This window comes from Lissotriton helveticus, chromosome 1_1 (genome assembly GCF_964261635.1).
Source record: "Lissotriton helveticus chromosome 1_1, aLisHel1.1, whole genome shotgun sequence".
NCBI classification, from domain to species: domain Eukaryota; kingdom Metazoa; phylum Chordata; class Amphibia; order Caudata; family Salamandridae; genus Lissotriton; species Lissotriton helveticus.
This window is the reverse complement of record NC_136057.1, coordinates 1,422,325,964-1,422,347,070: the sequence shown is the minus strand read 5'-3', so window position 1 is coordinate 1,422,347,070 and position 21,107 is coordinate 1,422,325,964. Positions and strand designations below refer to the sequence as shown.

General features: G+C 47.0%; 1 protein-coding gene across 1 annotated transcript in view; it reads right to left on the bottom strand.

Moving 5' to 3' along the window:
* AP1M2 (adaptor related protein complex 1 subunit mu 2) overlaps nt 1-21,107 on the bottom strand; it is a 98,060-nt gene that overhangs the window by 21,944 nt on the left and 55,009 nt on the right. Inside the window, exons 5-9 of the mRNA XM_078685296.1 lie at nt 20,798-20,945; nt 20,265-20,391; nt 17,063-17,205; nt 16,309-16,380; nt 12,302-12,460 (exon numbers count right to left, since the gene is read on the bottom strand). Of these exons, the coding sequence (XP_078541422.1) occupies nt 12,302-12,460; nt 16,309-16,380; nt 17,063-17,205; nt 20,265-20,391; nt 20,798-20,945 (649 nt within the window). The remainder of the gene's footprint in view (nt 1-12,301; nt 12,461-16,308; nt 16,381-17,062; nt 17,206-20,264; nt 20,392-20,797; nt 20,946-21,107) is intronic.

Sequence of the window (21,107 nt, the reverse complement as noted above, 5' to 3'; positions counted from 1 at the left end):
TCATTGTGTAGTCAAGAAAAAACAACACCTTAGTGTTTTTGAATTTGGTCTTGTCCAGCTTCCTCGCAAGATCACATCACGGTCTTTAAAGTGCAGCATTTTAAAAGATGAGCAGTCGTGCTCTGTCGCCCGGGGCCAGCCTCTGGCCCGGGACCCGATGTGCTCTCTCAATAGTGAAGAACGGGAAAAACTCAGTGCTTGGTAGTATCTTCTTGATCCAGCGCTCCATGAAGGTGACTGCATCCTGGCCTTTCGCCCCTTCCGGCAGTCCGATCAGTCGAATATTGTTCCTCCTGGAGCGGCCTTCCGCATCTTGCATCCGCCCCTCAAGGTATCGGATCTTGAACTCATGAGCGTTATTTTACTTTTCCTGAAATTCTGTGGCCGGCATCCGTTCCGCTATCCCTTGCTCCACAGAGGCGACCCTTTCTTTTACTTTCTGATTGTCCGCGTGAAGCAGGTTAAGATCCAAAGCCACTCTTTCCAGCTTGGCTTCCATCGATGCACGGGAACACTTGATAGCGTTCAGGATTGTGTCCAAACGGTCCTTTGAGGTCTTCTGCCCTTCCATGTGTTGCGAATGCTCCACGTCCGTAGTGCCCACAGCCTGCGACGAGGCCCTTGAATGCCTCTAGTGCGCCTCATTGCTCCACCCGGCCTCACCCAACTTGTCACCGGGGTCTCAGATTAGCCAGTGAGGTAGAGCAGTGCACCCAACCGGGCTCACGAAACGTACCCTGCATGCAATGCGAGGGTAGGCCACCACGAGTGGTCCCAACCGTTGTCTGGACACCAGCCTTCCAATGTGCAACCAACGCACGATGTGTGGCGCAACTTCACAGTGCCTCCTGCTGGCCACGTGCATGAACCAATCCCCCAATATCCAACTAGGAGTCCCAATATCACACTGGCAGGGCCTGGGGTCTTCACCGTGTCAGGCTATTGTACATCGCAGTTTCTCCAGCAGACCTCTCCTATCCAAAGGGCGAGCGCTCACATTCAGCCGCATCAAGGGCTACCACTCAGCCCCAAAGGGCTCACCAGCTCCTGCCATCTTCACACTGTGCCGCCCGTTGAAGTGGGCCATGCACTACTCTGCGTCTCCCCTCTTCGGCTAGCAGCCCGGGTCAGTGGCTCTCTGCTGCCAACTCAGGGGGCGCCGGGGCATCACACAGCCCTCCCAGCCTGTCTCTCCCCTCTCTCCTTCTACGTCGCAGCAGGCCAGTGAACAATCATGCCCTCAGCATGGACCCATCCAGCTCCAGCCGGAGCTCTGTGTCTGCAGTAACACGCTCCGCTCTGCCCGTCCCCCACCAGGAGCCCCAAGAGTCCAGTGCCTTCTCCATCGTGTACCACTCCGCAGCCCAAACCGATTAGCAGGGCCCACCGGCTCCTCACCGCGCCTGCCCATTCTTGTGGGCCACGCTCCACTTTCCTATGCACTCTTTCACTCATTGTTGCACTCACACAGCCTTTTATCCACACACTTACTCATTTTAGCTTTCACCCGCTTACCCTTACACAATAAAAATTCTAACTCAAGAAGCCTATGGAAAATAAATTAACAGAATAAAAGTAGATAAAAGAAAACATGCCACCACCTAAACTTGACAGGCACATGCTTTCAATACAAAAATAAAATGGAAAAAGCAGTAGGTGGGTGTCTTGCTATAGTATTGAACATAGTGTATTGTTGTTTCAAAGTTCCAATTGCACATCTTGGAGTGAAAAAACAATAATGCAATATAAACAATACCATTCCAAGATGACCGCTCAGTAAACCTTTTGCTAGGCAGTGATTTTTGAATGCTAAAGTGTATAATGTATCATTAATTGAAGGTGGCTAAAGTAATACTTCTATACAAGGTGGATATGTTGGAACAGTAAAACACTGCTACACTATGGTCAATACCATTCCAAGACTGGCACCAAGTTTAGAAATAGTGCCTGCAGATTTTGTTTATAAACTTTAAACATTTAGACATGCACCCTAAGCTAGCTTGGTGCCCCATGGCCTAAGATTCTCGAAGCCACTGTAAAAAAAAAACCTAGCAGAATGGAAAGAGCCAAGCTTCCAGCATTTTTCTGAATTTCATTAGATAACCTTCGGAGTGCAGAAAAAGAGCCAAGGAGTTCCAGTGCCTGGCAGCTGCCATATAAACAGCTCTGCATCTCAAAAGTAATTCAGTGGAACTTAGGAACTTTTAACTAAAAGGACCAAATGGATAGATTTGAATATAACTCTGTTTCAGCATAGAGGCTAGAGCAGCAGAAATGAAGCCAGCTCTGTTTAAGGTGAAAGCAAGCAAGATCATGATAAATGGCGATACAGTAGGCCATTCTAGCTGCAATAAATGCATTAAGTATTTGGATTTTGTGGGAAAACAAATATATGTAAAATATTCTTTAGTGTCAGACGTATGGATAGACAAGAGCATTAATATGATCTGACAAGATCAAACAGGAGTCCGTTTTAACCATGAGGTTCCATGAGATGGATCAAGATTAACCTAAACAACAAAAGGTTCTGAAACTAAGCGACCAGAGCCTTTGATTTCAAATCCTCCAAGCGCTTTAATAACAAGCGATGGTCCAGCATATCGATTGTTGCCGAAACATTTAATAAGATCAATGTTGCCGGAATTTCCTGATCAACACAACACGAAAGCGTCTTCCACATCACCAGTCTCAGTACTGCATGCAGAGTGAAGGCCTGCTTGCACAGGCTAGCATATATTTTGAGACTTAAAAAATTGAGAAATCTGTTCAGTGTGTTTGAGCAGCATGGCAGCTGAGAAACAAACTTGTAATTGGCCAAGTAATGAGGATCTACCTTGGGCTTCTTCCACAACAGACAATACGAGTTTGTTTTCATTCTTCCTGGATACAGCATCAAACAAGCATTGGCATTGCCAATAGGTCTTGTTTTGGGATCTTATAAGTATTTAGTTATGCAGCACAATATCCTTGGTGCAACAACATCAACTGTTGCATGGCTAAACACTTATAAGGTCCCAAAGGCGAGCCCTATTGACTATGCCAATGCTTGTTTTTTTTATTAAACCAATTAGGCTCTGGCATCATGCACTGGTTCGCCTCCAGGGCAACTTCTCTCATACACTGTCTGGGGCCGAACAGGCAATGTGAGGATCATTGTGCTTGAGGGATGTGCTATCTCTTCTGAAAGCATCACCGTCCACCAATGTAACTGCTGTATTTTTTGCTGAACAAGAACACCCTGAAACCCGAAACCTGTGGGAAGCTGAAGCAGGAGTTGGTAAGAGCATACATGAAAAACCCCAGCTAGATGGAAGACCATTAAAGACACCAAAGATTAAAAGAATTGCCTGATGGAGGCTCACACCTAATCCTCCGGGGGGGGATGCTGTCCCGCCAAACCCAACTTGTCTTCTCGTAAGGGGGAGAGATAATGTAAGGTGTTAAAGAGCATAAAGAGCAGAGTAGGTGAGGGTTATCCCGTATGCAGTTGTTATTTGAAGCCACTTTACCCCCAAGAAGGATGAGCTCACTTTTCAACATACAGTGTGTCTGGAACACTACATCGGTGTCTTAAAGCAGCCTGTGTGTATAAAGAGTAGAGTACTCTGTAAGAATGACTGGATGCAGGAGATCTTGTAAGCTTCCTAAATATGAGAACTCAAGGCAGCAACATCCCCTCCATCAAGGTCTCCAAGGGTCATGCAAACTCTGGCCAAGCCAGATTTGGAGGAGCCGCTCTAGCAAACCTCCAAGTAGCTGCTGTCCATGCCATGCAGTGCCATAACAACGGGCTTGATTGGATGAAGCAGCTTTCAGGGGCGCAAGGGGATACGAAGAAGACTTTGCCTCCATACCCTTCTGCCCTTGTGATGCATTGCATGCTGGGGGCATGAGAGGGTCCAGGGTGGGACTCTTTTGAACACTTCATAGACTAGCTCCTGTTCCTGGAACGGATTAAAAATACATTTATTGACTATGTAATATGGTCACCAGTGCACCGAGCTCCTGTATTAGGGGGTCTTCTGACTGGCCATGAGGTGTTTTATCTGGTGGTTGTTCTTACAGTTGCCTGGTGATTGGTCATTTGGTTGGAAGATTATTGGTATTGTGTTAGGTCTTGTGGTAGGCGGACGTCTACCTCTACCCACCTCTTTACCTTGAGTTGGTGGTCACTGGCGACCCCCTCTGCTTGCTGCAGTGCCTGGCTGTCTCTGAAGGGAATGCATGGATAGATGGATAAGGAGGGGCTCAGCAGACATGAAGTGGGCGTCTTGCACTGTGCACACCGCTCTCCTCGAGGCTCGTTTATCTGAGGGGGCGTTGTAAAACCAGCTTTACTGAGAATTAAGTTTGGTGTTAAAATTCTTGGAGAAAAGTGAGGGGAAGGAACATTTCTTCAGTAAATGGGTCCTTTGGGGGCTGTAGCGCCGTCCCGCTTCATTACTCTGCATATTGGTTCGTGGTTTTACTGTGTTCAACAACAAAAACTGTAAAGAACACAAAGAGCGACAGGAGGGGGGAGAGAGAAGATGCAGAAGAAGCGACCGAATAAGGGAGAAGACAAGAGGATTTTGGTGAAGCAGGGAGGGTGGATGGGTCGGCAGTCAGGAGAGCCAGTGCAGAGGTGGAAAAGAGGGACGGAGAAAGCAAAGAATGGACAGATGGGCGGCATAAGAGGGCAGTGGATAAACCGATAATGGCAAAGGTAGTGTGAAGAAATCAAGGGGAAAGAGGAGGCGATGGGTGTAAGGACTGCAGAGAGAGTGGAGAAGAAGGAAAGAAAAAAACTGTAAAAAGATCAGGGAACATGGGCGAAGAATGCATAGATGGGGCTGCAGCGGGAGAGAGAGGCAGAGGGGTGCACCCGCGAGTGAAGGAAAAAAAAGCCCACTTACATGAAAAAAGACGAGCGGCCGCTCGACACGCTCTGTAGTGGGGGAGGGGTTGGGACGAGCAAGACACAGAGGAAGAGCAAGGTGCACGCGCTTGGGAGAGCAAGAGGAAAACCAGATGGCGCCTCTGCTTGTGCATGTGCGCGTAACCGCCGTCAGTATGCCACACAAAAAGCTGTGGTAAGCTTTTTAAAGCCCACTCACTAAATGTCTCGCCAGAGCAGCACATGCGCTTGCTCACGCAAGACCTAAAAAGGGACACAATGATAGTATGTTTCACCAGTGGCGGCCCGCAATGTGGATGAGAAGTGGAGCAGGAACACAACCGCACAGTCACCCATCCGCTTGAAATTGCACGCACATACTCACACTCGGCAGTCCACATGCACTCTCACTCACACCTATTGATTCACAAGCACAAACACACCCATTCACAGCATGCATGCACAAATACATATGTATTTATACATGTATACATGTACTCATACACACACATGCATGCAGTGCACCCAACATCCAACAAAGTCTTATCAGGCCGCGGTGGTGCTAGTGGGAAGGAAAATGGCCTCGGAGATCCTGGAGGTTTCGTAGGGGGAATGCTGCTTGGATGACTCTGCCTCCTGCTCTAATTGCAGACCTTGTCATGTCCTTGTCTTATGGCAGACCTTTTCACGGACCTTCCCTAGCTCTTAACAGAGCCGGGTGGAGATAGTGAAACTTGTTGACCTCCACCACACTCTGTGACAAGGCGCCAATGATAGACAGTCAACCCTGGGCACTTCAGGTGTTAAACCTGCCCAGGTCTGATTCTGTCAGGGGTGCTCCCCATCCATCATGATGGAGTTGTCCTCACAGAGCTTTCCTGGGCTGATGAGGTCACACTCTCAGGACGGTAAAATCTTCAGTCTGGCAAAGCTTGGTTCAAGCCGCCAGGTACCGCACATTAGTGCATTTAAAGAGCCTGGCTGCCTGCCCCCGACATGATGACCTCTGTTCAGCCCGAGAGGCACTCATCATGCTTTGGAAAAGGGAGGGTGCACCCTTAATCACAGACTGTGACTGTCTTTCATATGGCTATGTACCCTCACTAGCAGGTTCTTGTAAAGTTTTGCTGAAAGTGCACTGGCTCCAGAGCCAGATGGCTAACTATTCTTGTACACTGCAGCAATACCATTATCATTCCATGGGATGAACTGAGAAACATGCTGTGAAGCAATTGGACAGGAAAATACATTTCAGTCCAGAAGCATCCCTCCATTAAGTGTGCAGGGGCTCAATCCCCCTCCCTTTTCTAAAGCAAGATGAGTGTCTGTCAGACTGAGCAAAGGTCTGCCTGACAGATACTCATCTTGTCAGGGTCAAGTAGACAGGCACCTTAAATGACCTAACAAATGTGATCAGGCAAAATGTTGCTACTCATGGGCAACTGATCCAATAGAAGAAATGATTATATATATATATATATATATATATATATATATATATATATATATATATCAATCATCCCAACTTTGCCCTGCAAATGAGCCCGCACTACACACTGGTACAGTTGAAACATCAACATTTATTTAAAAAATAAAAAACATATTAGTCCGAGGCTTTTCCATTCTGCTTGCTTTTGCAGTGCCTGACGCGTTTCAGAGATTTTCTCCTTTTTCAAAGGCGCAACATTTTCAGTGTTCAAAGCCCACAATCTCCGCTTCCTGCTAAATTCAATTAATGAGCCTCTGGTGTGCTCAGCCTCCGGTGTGCATTTTCCCAAAGCATTGCGGTATTTGTCGTTTTTGACATTTATACCCTCGAGTGGGTTTCCAAATTTAGCAACAGTTTTTAAAAGGGGGAAACACGGACTGAAAGTCCCGCTTTCATTTTACTGTCAAGTACCTGTGTTCGTTTATCCTGGCATAATTCCATGGTACGATCCCTTCGTTTTAGGGGGGTGCCTCGGCTCCGCGGCTGGACCTGCCGCATATAAATCATCTAAGACAGCTAGGTTTGAGAAGTTTAACCCTTTTGCCACGGCACGAATTTTGACGTGGTGCGGGGGGGGGGGGGTCTAGGGGGTGGGCGTGGCGCTGCGGTGCTCATGACAGCTCCTGGCCATCATAAATCACGGTGGGTGTGTGCCCATGACGGCCGGGAGCCATCCGAACCCCGCCCACTGATTAATTCCCAACGCAGGCGGGGAATTAACAGCGCGTGGGAGGAGCGGCAACGTTCGGCCGGCTCCTGGCTGTCATGAGCACACGCCTACCATGACTCATGACAGCACCGAAGGAGTTAAAATGTGTATTATTATCATTATTATTATTATTATGCAATTAGTAATGCGTGCAGCCACCCCAGAGGGTTTGCCGGCCTGGCTGGCCGTTGCAAGACAGCCGACTAAAGGGACATGCGCATTTTAAACTTAAGCCCAGAGCTCCCTGCTGCCACTCTGCAGCACTAGCCCCGCAACTCAGCACTGGCCCTGCCACTCAGCACTGGGCCCCGCCACTCAGCACTGGGCCCCGCCACTCAGCACTGGGCCCCGCCACTCAGCACTGGGCCCCGCCACTCAGCACTGGGCCCCGCCACTCAGCACTGGGCCCCGCCACTCAGCACTGGGCCCCGCCACTCAGCACTGGGCCCCGCCACTCAGCACTGGGCCCCGCCACTCAGCACTGGGCCCCGCCACTCAGCACTGGGCCCCGCCACTCAGCACTGGGCTCCGCCACTCAGCACTGGGCTCCGCCACTCAGCACTGGGCTCCGCCACTCAGCACTGGGCCCCGCCACTCAGCACTGGGCCCCGCCACTCAGCACTGGGCCCCGCCACTCAGCACTGGGCCCCGCCACTCAGCACTGGGCCCCGCCACTCAGCACTGGGCCCGGGGAGCGCTGTGGCTCGGGCACCCCTAAGTTTTTGTTCAGTTTGCGTATTTCTATCTCCGCTAGTTTGCACTCGTGCTCGTATGCCAGTCTTTTTTCTTCGAGATCCCTCTGTCTCTGTTTCTCCTCTCGCTCTTCTCTGAGCCGTAAGTGTTCTAAGTTTATTTTTTGTTCCGCCAACTTCAATTCTCCGTCTAATTTGAGTCGTGCCAAGTCTAACTCGTGTAATCTATTTTTTTCCCGCTCCTGAATCTCTTCTCGGGAGGGGCCTGTTCTCCGTTCTTCCGTCAGGGTGGTGTTGACTTCCGGGGCTACGGGGTCCCGGGGGTTGCGGTATTCGTCTCTGTCCAGGCCTCTAGGGCGTTTTTGAAGTCTTCTTTTGTGCTTAGCCCGGTGGTAGCAATGCCTAAGTCCATGCAAAATTGTTTGAGCTCTCGGTGGTTGTATTCTTCCAGCCTTTCCATCTGGAACTTCTCTGCCGATCCGTTCTCTTTGGTCGTTATGGTGGTTTTAGTCGTAGGGTGAGTTCCTGTCTGTACGGTACGCGTTGGTTCGGATCGCGCCGCTGGCCACCAATGTTAGACGGGGACCTGGAGGGTCGGCCGAGCACAAGGGAGAGGCCTCCAGTGAGGACCGTCTCTAACGATCGCACAGACAGGTAACTTCCCCCCCACAGATGGACACCACACGAAGATCAGGATCACACCTTTTATAGACAATTCTTGGAGTAGGGTGGTACGATACAAGGCGATCAAGACACGATGATCCTCTCAATTCTAGTCTCTAGTAGGGGAAGGGGGTAGCGGGACAGTCTTGGTACCCACAGGTACTGAGGTGTAATGGTGGTAGCTCACAATCCTCGAGCTCGGTGTTCGGAGGGGTCAGACCGCGGCAGCGCCAGCAGGTCCCGAAGAGGTCGTAGGTGGCAACGGGCCGCGGCAGCGCCAGCAGGTCCCAACGAGGATGAAGGTTACGACGGGCCGCGGCAGCGCCAGCAGGTCCCACGAGGATGAAGGTTGCAGAGGGCCGCGGCAGCGCCGGCAGGTCCCACGAGGATGAAGGTTACGACGGGCCGCGGCAGCGCCAGCAGGTCCCACGAGGATGAAGGTTACGACGGGCCGCGGCAGCGCCAGCAGGTCCCACGAGGATGAAGGTTACGACGGGCCGCGGGAGCGCCAGCAGGTCCCACGAGGATGAAGGTTGCAGAGGGCCGCGGCAGCGCCAGCAGGCAGGACAATAGTTCACAAGGCAGGGCTGTGGCAGCGCCGGCAGTCCGTCAAGGATGAGTTCGTCGCGGTGTCTCTCGACTCCAGGATACAACTCCTTCCTGTCCTGGGGCTGCCTCAGTTATAGGTCTGGCGCCCTTTGATGTCCGGACCCTCGCTCTTGGAGGTCGGAAGGTCCGGGATGAGGGAGTCCAGACACCCAGCAGGGGGGTGGAGCCAGCGCCCGAGGAGGCTGGGGGTGATCGGCACCTGGCGGGGGAGAGCCATCGACACTTCTTACTCCCATTGACCTGCCAAGTGGTCCGTTCACCTCCTGGGTGGATGGTGGTGCCGGGATGTCGGGGCCTGGCCAGGCCCAGGGTCGGGGTCGGGCTGAGGCCGCGCGGCCGCGGGGTGCCGTGTCCAAGATGGCAGCTGGGCCGGGCAATGGTGCTGACGGTGGCCCGGGCCCGTGACACAGGGACATCCGGGAGCAGGCGTCCCATGGGGGACGGGTTGCGGGTTTGTTCTGTGGGTAGTACCTGGAAGGCCGGGACCCGGGCCCTGTCCTGCGGGGAGGGAGCGAGCCCTTCATGGGGCCTGTCCAACACCTGGGGCTTTTCTTAGTAGGGCAACGCTCCTCCACAATTGTCACGCGAGAGACCCCACCGTCCCCGCATTATTGGTAATGATAATTAACCTTGCCCACCTACGTGGGACAATTTTAAATCTCAATTATTATTTCTTTCAAGGTTATGATAGCACACCCCTTTTTCTCTTTAGGTGCGCCTATCACTTACCAATTTTCACTTGTCCTGAGGAAGACCCCGCGAGTAAGGTTCGAAATACCTACACATCAAATGGGGTTGAAACGTCAACACTTCAATGTTTCCCAATTTACAAAACAGTAAATGAATATACTGTGTAGTTCTGTGTTTTATGGCAATTGTATATAACATATTGTGTACTTTGATGAAATTGTACTGGACTATTTGGCACATGAAGACTATATGCAAGAACTGTTTGTGATTATATGTCACCATCACTTATAATCTTTCACTTTCACTTCTCAATCACCCCCTCCCTTCTTTTCGGGCACTGCTATTTTCAAAGTTACCATCCTTATATGTGACTTAAGATTTGTTCCTTGCATAAATGCATATTTTCAATGGGATTAAAACATTGGAATAATATCAGCCTTGTTCATATATATCTTGAATGTTGCTTTGAATAGTTTGCATCCCCCTTATTTAACTTCTATGTTACCACTACACTGGGGCCACTTATTATGTACTGTCAATTCAATTAGAGGAACTGTTAAAGCCCGTTCGGTGGAAACACAAAGCATCCTAAGTGCTGACAGCACTCTCACAGCTTTAAAGTCAGACACCTATAGAAATACTCATACACTCCTCAGTGTACAAGTCAAATGCTGTAGTAGCATTGTAACACTATCAAATAATACAAGCCTTGCACTAGGGGCAGCATTGCCACGGCCATCAGAGTAGATTTAAAACACTAACAGGAGCCCTCTCACACCTCCTCACAGACTACTGAGCTAGCCAGACCTAAAACGCTTGGGAAGAATGACCCCAAGCAGGCCGAGCAGGTATCTCTACTGTTAGGCAGTAGTCACAGCCCACAAAAGAGGCAGGCACTTCTCAAGCTAATAGGCCTAACTTGCATTTTCAGCCATAAGCAAGGTCTATTGGCATTGCCAATGTTTGTTTTTATATTGCACTTTGTGATGTCTTGAAAATTGCTAATCTGGTAAGTCTCACCAAAAACACAATCTTAGATTTTTCGCATCAACTCTTTTTCACTGTTTGTGCTTATATTTGGTTCAAACAATGATATACACTTTGTAATACATTGTGTTTTGATTGTACTTTTCACTCGATAGTCTGATGTTTATAAGGTTCATTTCTGTAAAGAGTCTGGACTTTATTTAGGAAACCTTTGGTTTCCTCGCCACATTTAATGGTGGGGCAACCGCTAGGTTAATGTCTGCAGAGTATCCACTGGGCCTGCCCATCGTAGCCTCTAACCCAGTGGTCCATCCACAAAAGGACAGCTCGGTTATTGTGGTGGTCACTCTGTGCCATTAACAGTGAGGTGACGGTCAATCATGTTTTCTTTCTGTGACTGACCTGCAACGCATGGCATAAATAAGAAAGCTCTCAGCTTGTCAGGGCCATTTAGGTTTTGTTTAGAGAAAACAAATGTATGCTTTTTAAGTCTATTTTCACTGAACAAAAAGTTTGCAGAGCAAGCTCTTTAAATATACTGAATACTTGGCAAGCCTTTGGAGCTAGTAAGGGAGCCAGGGGTGGCTGCTACCAAAATAAAGTGGTGAGGACGGGCAAATAATAATTTTTAAAAAAGCACTTACCACCCGTTGCTCCTCTCTTCCCGGAAGTCCATGGGCCAGCACAGGCTCCCAGAATCCACATCCAATCCAGGCAATGCTCTTATGGCATTACCCAGCATGAGAGCAGCACCAGGATTGGTCCGAGTGGCCTGGTTAGGCGCTCACCAAGGAACTGGGAGCCTGTGCATTTTTTGCACCCGGCTGTACAATACAGCTGGGTTGGAAGAATCCAAGTGAGCATGTCGGTTTGGCTGTCCTAACAGTGCTGAGGTCTGTCCATAGAGGATAGCCCGGCCGCACCCTAGACTCTGCACCAGTGAAAAATAAAATGATAATAAAATTGTTTTATTATCGTTTTATTTTTAATCTGCAGTGGGGGGACGCTCCGGCATTACGGAGGAGCCGCCGCTGAAGGGAGCCATGGCAGCTCACTTGCTAGCACAGAGATCCCCCAATGTAGTCAAGATCTTGAAATAGAGAGGATGGTCCACTGCCAGGGTGGCAAAAGGCATGGCCTCTTCACCCCTAGTGGATCCACTGACCACTTGCCAGGATCTATATGACCCTGTCTTTACTCTTTTGATGCTCAAGAAGGAAATAAATCGCAACATCTCACTAGCTGCGGTAGGGGCTGACACTAAAGGAAGCGTGACTCCCACACTCAAAGTCAGAGAGAAAGAGAAAGCCACTAAAACAGCAGAGAAAGTCTAATGGTGACAGTCAAAGTAAGAGATTGTGAGAGATTAATCTATATATAAATATATATATATATATATATATATATATATATATATATATATATATTTGGTACTCACACAGACTTAAAGTAAGGGCATGACTGAGACAAGGGAGAAAGGAGGATGAAGCACTGAGAATATGATAATCTTTGAAGCGCCCTTTGCTCCAAAATGGGGTGGAGGGTGTGCTCCTGGTCCCGGTGAAAGCACCCCCCATATCACTCACTGGGAAGGACTTGACAGTCCACACCACCATGTTCTTCTCCGGTAGGTATTTGGCGCTTCCAACGCTGGTCTTAAACTTAGGTGTGTCGGCATCACTGGGAACGGGGACAAAGATCTCCACATTGTTGGCCACCGACTGCTTCTTAAATTGTCCTTTCGCCTAGAAAATGGAAGAGAGCCAGGAGGTGAGAAACAGCCATGCATGCTCAAGTCAAGAGACATGATTTAAGGAATCATGGCACACGCTGGCCTGCAGATATGGAACTGATCAGGAACGGTACCCTACAATCTTTCTCACACTGAACATGCCTGGCTGATGGTTCCTACTCAACATGCCTGGTGACTGCTTAACTTGGTACATAATATGGCCGGTCAATCGATATTCTAAGTACATATCTAGTCAGTGATCATTTAGAACACCCCTTCTCAATAATTAGCCACAAAAAATATACTGAGGGCCACTGGAATGTGTTAATCTACAGAAGTGACGTTTTACACATAATTATGGGTTTACCACATTTGCCACAAAATCCACTACCTTGTGCATAATTTGCAGGCTTCAAAAATAGTTTTCAACTTAAACAGACAAAGCGTCACATGGATAATTAGATTTGGGCTGAGAAGGTGTGCATGACGGAGATCTGCATCGACCCCCGGTTGAGAAACGAAATGCATGAAAACCATGACACAAGCTGCCCATTGCGAAGAAAAACTAAACAGGACATCATGCAAACCACCCACTTTGACCTGTCCTAATTTACTGACTCTTACTAAATGCCAGACCATTGAACAATTGATTGGACCGTGAAGTGTATTTTCTATATCGTTTTATTCTCCTTAAGGTTTCTAAAAATATTTGTGTTTAATAAATAAATAAATGATTAAATACACAAGTACAGCGCCACACTAAGGCTATTGAGTGGGAGACCCTTTGCAACTGTTAGTGCTTAATTTGAGCCGGTGGTTTCCAGTGCTCAGCACCAGCACTTAATTGTCAACACCGGCACTTACAACAGTGTGCTGTATGGTGGTGCTCTATGCCGGATTTAGAAGCGAGCATAAAAACAGTTGTTTATTATTTCAATGTACTTTATAAATGACCAATACCTGATGCCACAGCATTCTTATAGCTTTGGGCGGGTCTGGAAGAGTCAGAATTGTCACAATTGTATGTGTGTGATGGTTAGTAGTTGTATTATTCCTGTTAGAGGCAGTGTTGACAGCAGCAGTGGACGATTCAAGTGGAGGTGGCCTCCTGAAGAGGGTCCTGGAACTTCTATTTTTTAACAAATTAAGCACTGCTGTTAACTGGTCACCTGCTAGTTGCAGATGGCTGTAGACAGGTGTTAAACTGCTAATAAAGAGGCCAAACCGTTGCCCAGACACTATTGTGTGATAAAATGTAAAAATAGGGAAATATTGCCACAAAATTCACCACATTTTGCCACATGATTTGCATTTTATTGCTACGTAATTTAGTCAACCATGTGGCATATTCTTTCTTTACCGGCCAATTGTGGTGGCCCTGAACTGACCTGATAATTTATTCTACAGAGTTGTAAGTAAGCTCTGCAATTGAGCTGAGATTCAGGAGAACATCACCTAAAAAGCTGCCTTCTTGTGGAACTTCCCATCCCAAACATCCCAGTATGTCCTCTTGGCTTATCAAAAACACACTATGTTGTGGTTCTATTGACTAAGAAAGTGTCTGGCCTGCAGTTAGTTCTTTGCTAGCCCTGATTGGAGGAGAGATGGTCACCTTCCAGCTGCCTACTGGTTGTGCGGCAGTGTTGGCAAAATACCAGCCAATCAGCAACCAGGCCACAAATGGGAAACTGCACTGGCACACACAAAACACAAAAATCGAACCTGTACCTTCACTGCTTTTTCCTTCTACAAATTTTATGGTGGTTTTGAACAGCTGCTTCTTAAGGGGACTGCTTTGATGTCTCTTCTTTTTTTAGCTCTCCTCTTTCCCAAACCCCTTGTGTTTAAAACAGTCTGGAAGCAGCGCCTTTCTTTGAGACAGTGCCTTCAGAAAGGGGTGCAGAGGCGACGTTATTCCCACTGCCCCGTATTCATGCAGCACTGTTTATTAATGACGAGGTATCTAATATGGCTGATGCCAATGGATGGCAAACACAAGGAGATGATGGGCGGAGAGCTGAAACTTTCCAGACATTCACAGATCTGGGTTAAATCCATCATCATTCTTTACCTCACTTAGTTCACTTCCATGAATCATGGATTCAACCCAGATCTGGGACTGGGGTGAGTGTCTGAAAAGCTTCAATGCTCAGTCCATCATCTCCTTTTGTTTGCTTTGTTCGTCCTAAGTTGGCAGGGTCTGCCCAGACGTGGATCCCTTGCTCACTTTGCCACTGCATTCAAGCTAGCCTGACTGATGAGGGGTGCTATCTCAAAACCGGTCCCAGGATGCTTGTTTCCAGTCCAGGGGAGACCTGGCTCGGCAGTTCAGGCTGGACTGTTCTCATGAGGAACAGGGTCAAGACTGATTTGCATATGGCCATGTCTGAACTGGGGTGGCGAAGTGAGGTAAAGAATGATGATGGATTCAACCCAGATCTGTGACGGGGTGAGTGTCTGAAAAGTTTCAGCACTCCATCCATTAATTTCCTTGTGTTTGATGCCACAGGATGGCACCAGTTGCTGGTTCTGCCTAGTTTTATGTGTATACAACAAGGAGGGAGGAACCCTATTATTGTGACAATAGGGACAGGGTAAGTAAAGTGAGACACAGAAAAACGTCCCTTAATCACTAGTGTTTAGAAAATAGATAAGTAAAGGGCATTCACCATAAGTTCTAAAATATAGTCACCATGCAGTTATCAACATATAATAGAAAATCATTTAAAAATGATCATTTAAAAAAAAAAGGTCAAACCAACGACTTGATCATGATAAATGCAATAACAAAAAAATGAAAATGAGACAATGTATTCCATCACTTCATGATAAAAACAATTCATCAATACAAATTTAAAAACATAACAAATGACATAATCAGAAGGGTATTAATATTACAGTTCTGTGGGTGCCACCGTAAAATTTCGAGCGACACTGATAATGGGGTAAAACAGAACTGTTAACTTAGTCTGTTAGCGCTTCACAAGGGGATGGCGGGTGGGCCTATCGCACCCACAGAAGGTCTTCTAATATCAACATTTATTTGTGAAAGGGTATTAACCCTGGACATAAATATATTTTAAACGCAAGAAATTTTATCTTAACTTTTATGAATACATACCAATACCGAAAGCTGGTATCACATCTAGCCTCGTGGCTTGAGATAGAAAACTGTCCTGAAGAAGGTGAATATCCTAGACAAATCACCGAAACACAGCGTCGACTTTCGTTTTCTTACAATTGTGAACTGTAATATTAATACCCTTCTGATTATGTAATTTATGTTTTTAAATTTGTATTGATGAATTGTTTTTATCATGAAGTGATAGAATAAATTGTGTCTCATTTTCATTTTTTTGTTATTGCATTTATCATGATCAAGTTGTTGGTTTGACCTTTTTTTAAATGAAATTTTTTAATGATTTTCTATTATATGTTGATAACTGCATGGTGACTATATTTTAGAACATATGGTGAATGCCCTTTACTTATCTATTTTCTAAACACTAGTGATTAAGGGACGTTTTTCTGTGTCTCACTCTGCCTAGTTTTAACCTGGAGTAAATGTTTTCATAATCTTGGTCCCCATTTGAGGCGGGACCCTTGTAAAGTTGTTGCCCGAGGACCCACAAAAACCTCAGATGTGCCTGCTTTCAGGACTTAGAACCTGTGTCTAGGGTACCATTACCGCTTCCGCAGTCTTTCGTCCTTTCCTTGGGTATACTGGGCGGCTCAGTGTGCTAGGCTTTAAGTTACTCTTAGGCCCAGGACTCGAAGGAGGGGTTGAAATGCTAGCACCTGGTCTGTGGCTCAGCAGCGCTAGAACATGCCGGATCGGTGGTTCTGGTCCCACTGGCTCACCTTGATCATGATCTCCACCCGGCTGTGGGAGAACTTTTCAATGACGGATTCTATCCAGATGAGCGGCTTCACCTGCAGGGGGAGACAGAGAGCGCTCAGCAAGACCCACAGCAGGAGAGAGGGTAACAGGGGGCATGGGAGAGTTGAGGACAATGAGAAACAAAGAGGGGACAATGGTAGAAAGAGGGCAAAGAGGAGTAAGTTGATGAGACTCAGATGTATGGAGATTGGAGAAATGTGAAGAAGGTGAGAGGAGGAATGGGTGGCAGGGAGTGATAATAGATGGCACAGAGGGGGGATGGTTTGCAGGGTGGGGATGATTGAAAGGTGATGAAATGGGTGGCAGGCATGAGAAATGGATGGGCAATGAGAGTCAGGGGACTGGCAGGGAGTGGGGTGTCACTGGGAAGAAGATGGCATTTGAGGTAAATCAAGGGACAGGAGTAGTGCAGGAATGGGAGATGGGGGACCGGTAATGGATGGGATGTGGTGGTGGAAGGAGGGCACCAATGCTCCAGTCAGGTTTACATTCCATCAGACCTCAGAGGGCCACATGCCCGCAGCCCTGGCATCCTGGTAGCTAGCTGGTAGGATATGCATTCAAATGCCCCTTTGGTGGAAGGAAGGTGAGGAGCGGAGACTCGGAGCAGGTGTGGAATTTAGTGGTGTATGAAGGGCATCCAGGCTCCCGGGATTGTTGGGCCCCACCCTCACAACACTGTCAGAGGCTGAGAGATGAGCGGGTGAGGCCCACCTGCGTGTTTAGCCGGTACGACATGAGCTCGAAGTCCCCATCAGGCGGGATGAAAGAGATGGTCCGGTCGTTTTCGAAACGCGAGAGCCGCACGCACTGGTGGAACTTTACATCCTCCAGCTCTACAGACTTGTTCTTGTTCCCTGAGAAAAGTAGAGAGAAAAAGTCAGAACCCCTTTCCCACCAGAAGACCATGACCACTACAGCATGACATCGCTACGGAGACCTAAACACATGCGTGTAATGCAGAAAGCTCTGGGTCTCCAAAGAAGGGGTACTCAAGACTAAATTATATGAATACAGGCGGTGCACAGATTCTGGGGTGCAATCTGCACCAACAAAGAAGAGGTTGAAGCCCCCCCTCCAATGGAAGCACAGGCAAACCATAACAACCCGTCCGGCGAGGGCTGAACACACCTGTAACATAAAGAACTAGAACAACTGACTGTGCATGAACTCTGAAATGCACGGAGTGCTCACAAACTACAGGTTAAGAGGATTGGCATAAAGTCACATAAATCAGAGGGTTGTGTAAGTGACATCACACACCATTTAGGCTCCAAGTAGCTCCACAGGATTGAACCACTGACACACTTACCTCAGCCATATTAAATTAGGGTTTTCAATTACCCCTGCCCCCGTTCTACTTCTATATTTCAGATCTACCATGAGTTCGGTTCAATGTTGATCATATTCTGCTAACCTTAGGAGCAATAGCTTGTCTGTACTTGATTTAATCCCCAATGTACTCCAGGAAAACTCCATCATCCATCTAATCATGTCAATATTAGTAATTTAAAAATATATACTGCAGAAGTCAATGTTGTAGTCTTTTCTACAGTACAGGTACTGGTAAAATCCAGATGGTGGCCGAATGGTCCTCAGTTTCGGTTAGCGAAAGATTACAAACAACTGAGCCTATTTGCTGGATATCTTTCCTGAAAAGTAGAATGACAGAAAAAATGGCACGTAAATTTCAATCTTGATAGCGTAACCTCCCTCAAAGGGGAGTCGAAATATCATATCTCCAGTGGTATGTGATGCAGAAATCTCTCCTTCTGATGCTATGTAGAGTTGAATGAGTTTCCTGTGTCATATTTTTTAATTATTACATTCAGTAGAGTGGAAGAGCTTTTTAGCCATGCTGCAGAGCATCCACAATGAGCTGGGCTTTCCAAATATTAGCAATAGAGAGCATGACCAAATGTTAACACGGTTACCAATTACTGTGGTCTTCACAGAGCCTCTGTGCTATTGGCGGTTTGTGATACTTAACCAGGACAAGAAGGAATTGCTTGACTTCAGATGTTTGGTGAGCATTGTGTTGCCAAAGCTAAAACTAACCCGGCTAGAGTCGTTAGGTTGGGTCTCACTAACTCACCTAATTTCATGGTAGGTCTGGCTCATTGTGGATAAAGCCAATCCACATGCCCTGTGGGAGGCCCATTGTGGGCAGTCAGCTGTACGTACATTCAAATTTAGTTAATATCTGGAGTCTAAGTACTCCGTATCAAAGGAGAGTCCAAAGGGCATAAATATGCTTGGTGAGCGGAGAAGATGATCCAGAGGCACAGCATCTGAACACAAGGCCTTCATGTGTAAGGGGATTGGTAGTTGGAGGTGGTTTCAACATACAATCCAGACATACACTAACACTGACGTTTTTTAAAGCTCCTATAGGAGAAGGTGTAAGAACACAGGCCAACCTTTATTTAAAAGAAAGCAGCCTCTTCTCTTGGGAAGTCAGACCAGGCATGGTCCCGATTTGGAAACCCTCAATCGCCCTTGCACCACAGACAGAACTTTCAGCTGGCACTAAGGATAATGCAATGTTTCCCAGTCACTACTTGTCATCTATGGACCTGGGGAATAGGCAGCATTCTAAACTAAAAACTGCCAATCTGAAGGGGTTACATCTCAAGTTTAAATCAAGATGAACACACCTTCTTGGCAGTACGCAATGGAATCTGCTAAGAGGGGGAGTTAAGTATCTACCCGGCCGTATATGATCACTATCAACAGGAGCTGACCTTGGTGGGAGTCAATCATTTTGGGATCTCCTATCACTAGTAGACAAAGGGCAGGTAGACCTGGTGCCTCACCAAAGGCTTTTAAAGTATACCATAGTGAATGCTCTGGAAAATGTCCCCCCACTCTCCACGCACTCATTCATAACCTTATCACCTATAAGCAAAGACTTTGTTTCACTCCAACACATTCTTCACTACAATTACACAGTATTGTAGCATTTTGAGGGCTAATGTACAACAAATTAGGCTTCTCTGTAACAAACAAAAAATTCATTGAATGGTGGGGTGCCCTGCTAATGGCATTCCCAAGTCAATTTAACACATCTGTAACAAATGTCTAATAAGTATCCATAAATATCAAAGTGCCACCAGTAGCTTACTGAAAATGTAACAGCAAGTCAGTTTTACATAACCAGTGAATCAATATGTTATTTGTTCCTTTAGCAACAGTTACTGAAAAGAAGTTAGAGGCAGCACATTAGTCAGCACACCATAAAAATGCTTGATGGCTGAACAGTGACCTACACTCCATCCGAAACATGGTAAATAAAAAAAGTTTGTGCGAACTCAACAGTGTCTTCTTGACTTCTTACAGAGCATAAAAAAATTATGTATGCTTGGTGGCATAGTCTAGCGACGAACAATGCCTATCATCCAGTGGATAATTGACCAAAAATTGTATTGTATGTGGATGCAATTGCCTTAATCTTTGGTGGATCATTTTTTTAAAAACGTGTGGCTGTAATCCCTTATCCATAGATGTGCCCGTGTACGGGCATATATCCACCACTTCTGCAGAAGTCCTGCCTTTCCCCACCCAACAACTTCCTAAGGAGTGTTCTAGAGGAAACCAAGACAACACACTCCTTACGAGAGTGCTACTGTGAAAGGTGGCATGTCATACAAAGGTTTAATACCTAGCTAAGCATTAGCTAAGTGACTGGGTTGCCACATCACCAAATGATGTTGGTGGTAAAGCCTCTGATGCTTCTTTTCATGGTCAAGAAGACCCAGAGAACTGAATGCTAGAATCAGTTTGCTAATGAGGTCTACAGGACCATCAAAGATCTAGAAACAGAGTGGGACACACTAGAACATGGAGTCTATAAATACAACATACTTATAATGACTTCTTCTGTGATGAGGTCGATGGAGGTCTTTGTCATACTTACGTCCAGTCAACTCAAAGAGGACCTTTTCGTTGAGTCCAAGCCTCAGTTCTGGCATCCCTGAGAGGAAGACCTTGAGCTTCACGCTGCCAACGATCTCGCTCAAGAGAACACTTCCATTGGCATTCACCTAGAAGACAGTGGAGCAGAGAACAAAACTATTGAGAGGAGACCAAGGCAGATACAAGGGTAAAAAATCCCTAACTAAACCCAATTTACAACAGCCAAGTCAGGTATATCAGTAAACTCAAGATATGGTCTATGAGGACAGGCCATTGGCTGGTTTGAGAAGCTATGAGCTTGAGGGTTATATTCTTTTTCACATTTTACAGGCCCTAGGCATCTGCTAGCATCATCTAGGAAATGGTTTACGACGACATTGGGTCAGCAAGTGTAGTATTCCTACATAACCTGCATGCTAGAGGTAGACAAGAGAAAAATAAAAGATATCTTTTAAAAAACATAGCGCCTGATAAAGGGAGCTTTGGTGTCCTGGTGCACTAAAGAATGATCACTCTCCGTTGGTTCTCGCTCACCAGCAGGTTGACAGACTCTATGACATCGATGAAGACCTCGTTCTTTTTGTACTTCAGACCCTCGGACCTCCAAGATACGGCATTGGTGACTGTGGTGGGAACACGGGACTTGGCCGTCTCCAGCTTATTCCCCTGTTGCGTGATGTACCTGTTGATGGAACAGATGGAAAATTAACTACACTGATGGGGAATACCAGCCAATAGGTGGAAAATTGTAGCAACGCCCTCCCATTCCAGATTGAGGTCAGCAGAAGGAACATATTCTCAGTGGTTTGAAAATCTTACACCGCCTCTAGCATTGGGATCTCGA